The sequence below is a fragment of the Heloderma suspectum genome, chromosome 2 (assembly GCF_057233095.1).
Source record: "Heloderma suspectum isolate Gila_16-S chromosome 2, 16-S_ref, whole genome shotgun sequence".
Lineage (NCBI taxonomy): Eukaryota > Metazoa > Chordata > Lepidosauria > Squamata > Helodermatidae > Heloderma > Heloderma suspectum.
In genome coordinates, this window is record NC_139459.1 from 366,523,974 (window position 1) to 366,534,291 (window position 10,318).

General features: G+C 48.3%; 1 protein-coding gene across 1 annotated transcript in view; it reads right to left on the minus strand.

The window, feature by feature from the left end:
• Positions 1-7,262: 7,262 nt before the first annotated feature.
• LOC146355900 (uncharacterized) overlaps positions 7,263-10,318 on the minus strand; it is a 31,622-nt gene continuing 28,566 nt past the window's right edge. The window contains 2 exon segments of the mRNA XM_084831148.1: positions 7,263-7,351; positions 7,354-8,452. Of these exon segments, the coding sequence (XP_084687274.1) occupies positions 7,314-7,351; positions 7,354-8,452 (1,137 nt within the window). The 3' untranslated portion in view covers positions 7,263-7,313.

Below are 10,318 nucleotides of genomic sequence, written 5' to 3' on the forward strand. Positions count from 1 at the left end.
CAAGTGCTTCTCCCCCCAGCAATAAAATGTCATACCAGTCCATTAATAACTACAAAGATTGCTCCCCTTTCAGGGCTCCCCACATCAGCTGCCTCCTGGGAGGGCCGGCCTTGGTGGGGCCCCTCGTCCCCCCCCGCCCACCTTAGTTTGCTTCTGCCAGTCCGCCCAACCCAGCAGACAACAAAGGGAGCGTCTCAGCCCCAGGCGGAATGGCATCAGGGGACCCACATTTGCGGAGGGTGGGGAGCAGTGCCCGACTAACGGGGGAAGGATTTTAGTCAATGCAGAGCAGTTGAATCAGTGAGTCAGTTTGATACATTGACTAATTCTTGCAGTTCACCTCTAAATCTCCCCCCCCCACCCATTTGCCAAATCAAAGGGGCCAACTGGTCTGCTGAGCGGAGGAAAGTCGTCCCCAGGTACCGTGGGGGGAATCCCAAGGGGGTCAGCCGCACAGGCCTCCTCCCTATGGGATGAAATGGCGGAGGGTCCAGCTACCCTCCACAGGGCGAAATCAGATCCGCCCCTGGCATGCTGGGGGTTGCATTTGGGCATTATGAGAGCCAGTGTGGTGTAGTGGCAAGAGTGTTGGACTGGGAGCTGGGAGATCCGGGTTCTAGTCCCCATCAGCCATGGAAGCTCACTGGGTGACTTTGGGCCAGTCACAGACTCTCAGCCCAACCCACCTCACAGGGTTGTTGTTGTGAGGATAAAATGGAGAGGAGGAGGAGAATGTAAGCCGCCTTGGGTTCCTTGCAAGAGGAAAAAAGGCGGGGTATAAATGCAATCAATCATCTCCCTCGCCCTGGCCCCCATGTCCCTCGCCCTCCCCTGCAGCCCAGGGCCTCCCCCTCACCCAATGAATACAGCGGGAGGGGGGTCTCGCCTGCTCCCACCCGGGAGGCACCGACGCGGCACCTCGAGGACACTCAAAGCCCTCTTTCCTCCGGACGAAGGAGGCGGGACAGGGGGGGTCGGGGGGAGTACATTTCCCCTGCCTCTCTAGGAATCTAGTTCGGTCCCTTTGAGCCCCAGGCGGACAAGAAACACGACCCGGCCTCTGCATTTCCCCAGACTGGGCCGAGGAACCATCTTGCATTTGCACCACATCTGCTGTTGCTGGCAAGGAGCGCTTCTTTTTCTGTTCTGGACTTTTTCTCTGCCTGCTGAACGAAACTGGCCAGCCGGTGGGCGGTTTGGGCTTGGCTGCAAAACGTTGTTCTCCCTGCTCTTGCCAGGAGGCTCCGAAGCTCGCAGGAGCTTCCACAAGTCAGCCCACAACACTGAAACCTTCAGGGGGTTGAGGGAGAAAGCTTTAGTTCAGTTCCATCCTGAATTTGTCTGCTCACAAGTAAGGCCCATTCAGTTCCATGGCGCTTACTCCCCAGCTGGAGCCACCTTGAAGCCAGTGTGGGTTATGGCAGAGCCTGACTGACCCCTTATCACTTTCGGGCTAAAAGGCCTGATCCTAACTGGTGCTGGCCGTCACTGCACTGAAAACCACCTTGAATTGCTGGTTCTTTGTTGCTTTGATACAGTGCGCAAAATGTTTTGAAAAACAAGGACAGGAGGATTTGTGAACTAGCAGGCCTTTCCTTCTGCCTAGCAGAGAGATAAAAATGCATGTTTCAGACATGGTGGGGACGGGGAGATATAGGATGTGAAGCTTGGCCTTGGCTTGGCTTTCCTTTTGCGGCTTGTGAGACAGGGGCTTATACCCCAATTTTTTGACTCTGAGGGGAAAAGAGAAGAATGACAGTGGCTCTCTGACACCTGCTTCCCAATCTCCCAGACCATGGGACGAAAGAAAGACCACTGCAGGGAGGTGGCAGGAGCTTTATAATGGGTTTACAAGAACACAAACCTTTATGTACATTGTCTCTTGCAAGTATTTTCTGTAGATCCTATTTGAAGTACCTGCATTTGGGGTCCACCGCTTATTTAAGGCTTTAGGGTAAACTAGAAGTGACCCCCTTTGGGGCAGAAATATGACAGTTTCCTTGACCAGGAAGAATATATTAAATTTCTACATCATAGTAATACATTTGCTCTCATTTCCATTTCCGTCCAGTTCTGCAGTACTTTGGGAGAGTCAGGTGAGGGCTTGGAAAGGTGTCTGTTGAGGGGACAGAAATGAATGGAAGAGGTTTCTTGTGTTGTTAAGTGGCTCTGCCTGCTTAGCTTGGTGCAGATGCAGTGTGGGGTTAGGATGCTGGAGCAGGAGCTGGGAGGCTACAAATCTCCCTGGGTGAGCCACTTTCTCCCAAGCTTAACCTCAAAGCTTAGGGGCTTGTTTGGGGAGAAAATAGCTGATATATGTAGGGGGCATTTTAATGTTTAAAGGAGATTCCAGATTGTCTGAACTGAAGGACCCTTGCCCAGGATTCTAACATATTGATTCTCCCTCTCTGTTTTCCCTTCAGTTCTTCAAAGCAGTTCATTATTGGGTCAGCAGGTGGAGTGTTAATTTTTGCATGGGTTCTTAATTTCTTTGTGTGTCTCTGCAAACAATCACTAGATCTCTCATTTCTGCAACTACAGATTAGTATTTTATTGATTTATATGAAATATTCATATGCCACCTTTCAGGGCAGGTGCCCCCACAAGGCGGCAAACACGATTAAACTGCGTAGAATAACATCTATAATAAAAAAAATGGGATGCAAAAATAAAAGCAGCAAAAGTTCCACAAACAACAAACATCAGCATAAGACAGAACCTACAACGCAGTTGCAGCTATAACCCAGTCTGATCAAACATAATCAGGGGACAGCTAGAGTAAAAAAGTAACTCTTCAGGGCATTCTTAAAAGCCTGCAGTGATGGGGCCTGGCAGGCAGCTGATGCCAACTTCTTCCAGAGGTGTGGGGCCACTGCAGAAAAGGCTCTCCTTCGTGTATTCACGCACCTAACTGCCCTCAAAGGTGGGCAAGTGAGAAGGGCCTCTTTTGTTGATCTTGAGGTACGGGCACGCTGACATGGGTGAAGGTGGCCCTTCACGTAAATTGGTCCCCAAACAAGCACTTTAACTTGGGTTTGGAAATACACTGGCAACCAGTGCAGCTGGCACAGTATAGGCATTACATGATCTGACTGCCGCACCAGCTGAAGCTTCTTGACCATCTTCAAAGGCAGCCCCATGTACAGTGCGTTACAGTAGTCCAGCCTCGCTGTCACTATTACATGGATAACCAAGGCAAGGCCCATTCTCCCCAAATAGAGCTGCAGCTGGTGTACCAGCCTAAGCTGCTAAAATGCACTCCTGGTCACTGCAGCCACCTGGGCTTCTCTGGTTAGTGCAGAGTCTGGGAGGATTCCCAGACCATCCACTTGGTCTTTTAGGGGGAGTGTAAGTCCATCTAAGACCTCCTGTAAACCTCAGTCAAGATGTTGTTGGTTTGGCAACTCACATATTGGCTGGATCAAGGTTCAGCTTGTTCACCCTCATCTATTCCAAAACAGCCTCCAGACACTGCTTCAAGAGTTCCCCAACACTGCCCCCCACCCCCCGGGATGTATAGATGGAAATGTGTAGAGAGGTAGAGCTGACTATCATCCACATACTGGTGAAACTTCAGCCCAAAGCTCCCCCCCAGCAGTTTCATGTACTGTTAAAAAGCGGGGGGGGGGGGGAGTTGGAACCTTGTGTCTCCTGAAAGGTTAAAGGCCATGGGGTGGAGCAGACACCTTCTGAGACTGCTCCTCCAGGAAGGACCTGAACTACTTTAAAACTGCCTCCTAAGCCCAACCCAGATAAACAATCCCGAAGGATGCCTTGGTTGATGGTATCGAAAGCCACTGAGTGGTCCAGAAGGGCTGACAGGGTTGTACTCCCAGCATCCATTCCCTAGCACAAGTCATCAGCCAGCGCGACCAAGACTGTTTCTGCCTCAGAACAAGATCTGAAATCTGACTGGAATGGATCTACGTAAACAGTATCATCCAACACTGCTTGGAGTTGTGAGACCACCATGCACTCCCAACACCTTGCCCAAGAATAGCAAATTTGACACAGGGCAGTAGTTACCAAATCTATAGGATCTGAATTTAGTTTCTTCAAGAAGGGCCTCACCACTGCTTCTTTCAAAGCTGTGAGAACTTCACCATCCCTCAGGGAGGCTTTGACTACCTCAGAAGTCCAGCTACCTAGCTTAGTTCTGACAGATTTCACAAGCCAGGATGGACAAGCATCTACACAACAAGTAGCAGGCCTCAGGCCTCCAAGCAGTTTGTCCACATCCTCAGGTTGCACAAGTCGAAAGGTATCCATCACATGACTAGATGGTGCACTAGACCCATCCATCTCTGACTCTGTTAGAACAATAGCATCCAACGAATACAAGCATCATTATCTGCAAAACGTCTAGCAAATTGCTCACAGAGGGCATTTGAGGGTTTGAGGCTGTCAGGTTTCCCAATCCTCCCAGCGCACACACTCAGGCAATCTGACATTGGACACCCAAATCAGTGAGATTTCTTTATCGCACGAAATCCCACGGCAAAAGCTTAATGGTTACACTCTTCAGAAATCATAGAGCTGATGGTCAGTCACTATAGGCTCTATGTAATTGCAGAACAGTCCAAAGCTAAACACTACTACTGTGACTGAGATTCTCATCAATGTGGTTTCCCTGTTGCCATCTCCATGGTTCTGAACACAAGGGAAGGGACTCCAGATTCCTGGTGTTCCTAACCCAGGCAATCCATACATGGGGTTCCAACCCCGGGCAAGGAATAGGAATGATTCCTGGAATGACCCCATCAGGCAATCAAGGGATACATTCTTGAAAGGCCTGAACAAAACCACACCCATAGAGAGTCCAACCTTGAATCTTTTGTTGATAACTCCAGGCTACATGGTTGAAGCCTATCAAGATCAAGATCAAGGGAAGGGTAAACCCGGACAGAGAGTTCCGTGCCACTGCTTTCGCACTGGTAACTCATCCAGGCAGAGGAAAGTCCAAAAGTCATAGATCAAACCCAGCCTGCCAGTATGCTGAGCTGACAACAAAGACACGCAATCCACAACAAGAACTCAAGTCTGAAAAGCCTCACAGTACTTCCCATGGCAAGTCTTTAGCAATCCAAGGTTCCAGTCCATGTGCAGAGTGCCTCCAAAAGCCCAGACGATGATGGATCCGAACAGAGAAGGCTTCGGGCAATGAAGACGAGATGTTCCTAGCAAAGGCTCTTCGCCTTTGCATCAGCTTAAAAGGGGAGGCGTGACTGCAGGACACCCCCTCCAGATCCCTTGACCGACACGGGCCTTTAGCCTTTCCGCAAGGCCCCTGTCTGAACAGGGCGGCACTGCTCGGCCCTCCAGCAGTGACGCTTCAACCTGGGCGACCCTTCTGCAAAGCCCCCCCGCCCCCCGGTCAGGTTCTCACAGGCAGCTTCCAGCCTCCCAAGGCCAGACCAGCAGGTGGACCGGGGGTCGGGTGGCTCCCCTGGCTCTGCTCTGAGAACACTGGCAGGGATAAGCTCACTCAGACTCTGACGTTCCAGAAACTGAACAGGCCCAAGCCCTTCCGGGCTACTTCTACTTTTAGCCATAACTTCTTGTAGGTTATAGCTAAAAGACCCCCTGTACTGCCGAAGCTGACAGAGCTGATGTATTCTGGAGTCTATACCTGTAACCCCGCAAAAGAGCTCTGTTGGCTGATGAGGAGCAGTTGCAACGGAGAAGTGAGATTTCTTTGCTGCCATCGCTGCCACAAAAAAAGATTGCAAATGGATCCTTATCTATGTTCGAATGTATTCGTTACACGTTTTCTGCCATTTGTGTATCTGTCCATATTCATCAGCCCCTGTAGACAGACAATTACATTTGGTCCCCCACCCTTGCCGAGGTTACAGGTAGCCTGAAGTCAGAACTAATCAAAGAATGATCTGTCTATGCCAACTGAGTCGCTACTGGCTCCCCCACCCACAGATCATTTTCTTCCAGTCCAGCACAGAAAACCAGGTCCAGAGTGTGCCCTGCCACATGTGTGGGGCCAGATGTGATCTGAAACAGGCCCATGGTTGACATGGGGGCCATGAAACCCTGAGCTGCTCCTGACAAATTAGCCTCTGCATGAGTGTCAGTCTCCCAAGACCACAAGCTTCGAGATCCTCAATTCTACACTCGAGACCACCGTAGTCCGCTTGGACAGGGAGACTGTTAGGTAGTGCATGAACAGAATCCCAATCCTGTCCTGGGTGCCCCATACCAGGCACAGACATTCAAAACTGGCTGACCGTGGGATGGGGAATCTGACCAGGGAGATGGAATCCCTATAGACCAGGGTACCGCCCTTCCCTGCCCCTCTAGTCGAGCTTGGTGCTGCACAAAAAACCCTGATGGACACACTTGGGAGAGATTCTCTCTGTTCATCTAACCTGGTTTCGGTCACATATTCTGGGTTGGCATGCTGTTCAGCTGTAAGGTCACAGATGATGCCACCTGTTTCTGTAGCTGACCTGGCATTCATCAACAGCACCCTTAGGCTAGAGGGAACTGCAGGCATACCACCAGAATTACATTACTAAGGTTGGGAAGTGGACCGGAAGGGGATATAGCACACAGATGTCTCAATCATCTTCCCCTCAACCAGTGTCGTCCTCTCCCACCACTATAACACCCTCTGCCCTGCACTACATCTATAGTGGTCCTAGCTTCCTCCACCACTACATACATTGCAAGCATTAATAAACGACTCAGATGATCTTCCTTTATACAGCGCATCTCCAAAGTGGGTCCTCTAATGGGAAATAAGGATAGGTTGTGGTTTAGGGAGCAATCCTATGTCCCCCAGACAGCATTTTCAGTTTCTAGGATATGAGGTTGGAGAGACGTCTCTGACCACGTAGCCATGAAACTGTGCTCCCCACCCCCTCAACCCTCCCCATCCCAGCCAGCACGGAGAGAACTGTACTGGCGGTCTCTCCACACTTGCAAAACGGAGTGTGAAGTGGGCGAAAATGGGGCGTTCCCGAAGGCGGGGAGGGGAGGAGACTGTGGAAGCTGATTCAGAGAGCTTCCTATCCAGTCTCCAGGCCCCTGCCCTGAAGTTGCCGCTAGATGCGTGAAAACGCGCATCTAGCCAAGAATGCAGGGTGGCCGGACTGCAGAGGAGAGGATCCCCTCCGTGTTCCGTCTGCCCTGCATTGGATTATCAGTCCAATGTTCGGGGGCTTCCAACTTTCTCAATAGAATTGCGCCCCAATCTTGTTTTATACTCCAAGTATTTCTACGATTTTTCCCCTGTGTGTGTTATTAGATGAGAAAGGAGTTGTATATTCTGACTGAAGCTCTTTCCACACTCCAAACAATTATATGGTTTCTCCCCTGTGTGAGTTCTTTGATGTCGAATGAGAGTTATCTGATGACTGAAGCTCTTTCCGCACTCCAAACAATGATATGGTTTCTCCCCTGTGTGAGTTCTTTGATGTCGAGTGAGAGTTACCTTATGACTGAAACTCTTTCCACACTCCAAACAATGATATGGTTTCTCCCCTGTGTGAGTTCTTTGATGTTGAGTGAGAGTTGATTTCTGACTGAAGCTTATTCCACACTCCAAACAATGATATGGTTTCTCCCCTGTGTGAGTTCTTTGATGAGAAGTGAGAGATACCTTAAGACTGAAGCTCTTTTTGCACTCTAAACACTGATATGGTTTCTCTCTTGTGTGAGTTCTTTGATGTTGAGTGAGAGTTGTCTTATGACTGAAGCTCTGTTCACACGCTAAACACTGATATGGTTTCTCCCCTGTGTGAGTTCTTTGATGAGAAGTGAGTTGTATATTCTGAGTAAAGCTCTTTCCACACTCCAAACAATGATATGGTTTCTCCCCTGTGTGAGTTCTTTGATGTGCAGTGAGAGTACGCTTCTCACTGAAGCTCTTTTTGCACTCCAAACACTGGTAAGGTTTCTCCCCTGTGTGAGTTCTCTGATGTAAAGTGAGAGTGATCTTCTGACTAAAGCTTTTTCCACAGTCCAGACAATGATACAGTTTCTCCCCTGTGTGAGCTCTTTGATGTAGGGTGAGAGTTATCTTCTGACTGAAGCTCTTTTTGCACTCCAAACACTGGTAAGGTTTCTCCCCTGTGTGAGTTCTCTGATGTAAAGTGAGAGTGATCTTCTGACTAAAGCTTTTTCCACAGTCCAGACAATGATACAGTTTCTCCCCTGTGTGAGCTCTTTGATGTAGAGTGAGAGTTATCTTATGACTGAAGCTCTTTTCGCACTCCAAACAGTGATACGGTTTCTCCCCTGTGTGAGTTCTTTGATGTAGAGTGAGAGTTATCTTCTGACTGAAGTTCTTTCCACAGTTCAAACAATGATATGGTTTTTGCCCTGTGTGAGTTCTTTGATGTCGATTGAGAGTTGTCTTATGACTGAAGCACTTTCCACACTCCAAGCATTTATATGGTTTCTCCCCTGTGTGAGTTCTTTGATGTGAAGACAGCTGCTTCTTCTTTCGAAAGCTTTTTCCACACTGCAGACATGTATGTGGTTTCTTCAATGTATTAATTTTGCAATGAGCTTTATTGCATGATTCAGAATTGATAGCTTTCCTGTTCATATGGCACCTATTCTTTTCCTGTCTTTTATGTATTTCTTCTGGGATTGTGATACCATGGTAGCCATTTCCCTGAGAAGCAAAGGAGTAATTCCTCCTGTTCCGATGTATATCAGTTTTCCTTCTCTGTTCTTTGCCAGTGTTACATCTGTCTTTTTTTGATGACATCCCACACAGTTCTATCTTATGCTCCATTTTACATCTGTCACCTTCTGGAATGAAGAGGAGAAATTGTCAGGTATCCCTTTTGTCCCCACTGAACTCCAATAGCTAAAGCAAAACAAAGAAAAGAGGCTTCTGTCCACAACTCTTTAACCCTTTTACTTCAGTGGGTCATACAGATGCTAATTGTCAGTAACTCAAAGTCTACAAAGGAAATGCCTTCAAGGAGTTCAAAGAGAAACCAGGAACATTGAAAGTTGCCTACTGCTTGAGAAAAGGCAGCACGCTTCTCTAACTTTCTGCTTTTTTCTGCTGTGGCACCCCGGCTTTGGAATGAGCTTCCTAGCGAGGTTCGCCCAGCACCTACACTGTATTCCTTTCGGTGCCAGGTAAAGACCTTTTTATTCTCCCAGGCATTTTAGCATTTTAGCTTTCTGAACTTTTAGCTTTGCTGTTTTAAGTATGTATTTTAAACTCCTGCACTGCTACTAGGTTTTATTGTGGTTGCATTGTTATATTGTGGTTTTAATGTTCTATATATTTTAAATTGTTTTACTGTGTGCTGTTTGGTTTTAATTTTTGTGAACCACCCAGAGAGCTTTGGCTATTGGGCGGTATAGAAATGAAATAAATAAATAAATAAATAAATAAATAAAATAACTTAAGCAGGGGGGATCTCCCTCTGTCTCGTGAGGAATCTACGCGTAGCTGTTCTCGCCGGGCCGATCGGGCAGATCGCCTCAGCTCTGCCCCGCCATCTCTCTCTTGGCCCTGCGTCTGTGCCTGGCATCTAAGAATTCAGGCTCTCTGAGCCCCACCTCTCCCTGTTCACTATCTCTCATGAGGGTGTGTGAAGAGAGGCCCTCTCCGTCCAGCTGGACTATTGAAACCTGAGGAGTCTGTCCCTCCCTGTCTGGACGAGTCTGGGAAAGTTTCTCCCCATTTTGCAGTTCCTCTTTGGACTCTGAGCTACTCTGCCACTGCCTATGCTCAGAGGCACCCCTGACAGAAATTGGTGAAGTCCTGAGCCATAAATAACTGAGCACCCTCAATTAATAATTTTGATAAAAGAACTGAAAAGTTTGAAATGGGATGCAGCTCTTCCCATGTGTTCAACTGCCTCTGTTGACTGCCATTAACTGATTGTTGATGTGGTACAACTCAGCTGATTGGGTGCTGGCTGCCTCCCTAAAAACCTCCCTCCGTGGCTTCAGGACTGCTGATCTGTCAGGCTTCTGGGATTCTATGATGTGTCACCTCTGTCTTTGTATTTGTGGCAGCTCTAAATGTTTCCTGATGACTGGACACTGATCGTTGTTTTTATTCTGTTGTGGTTTTCTAACATTTTGTATTGATATCTCACCAGTATTATCTCCTCTGTGGATTAATGTTTAATGCAAAGGCAGGACTAGAAATGTTTTAGTAAATAAAAAAAGACAAATCCTGGTAGACTGGAAGGAGGGATGTGGAAGAGCTGAAATACATAATCGAACTCCGCATGGCCTGTGCTGGGGAGGCCTTCCTCTATGCCTGGAAAACGTGCCTGTTCTGGGCTGCCTTTCCCTCGTCAGTGTTTTGCTGCTGGTAGATTTT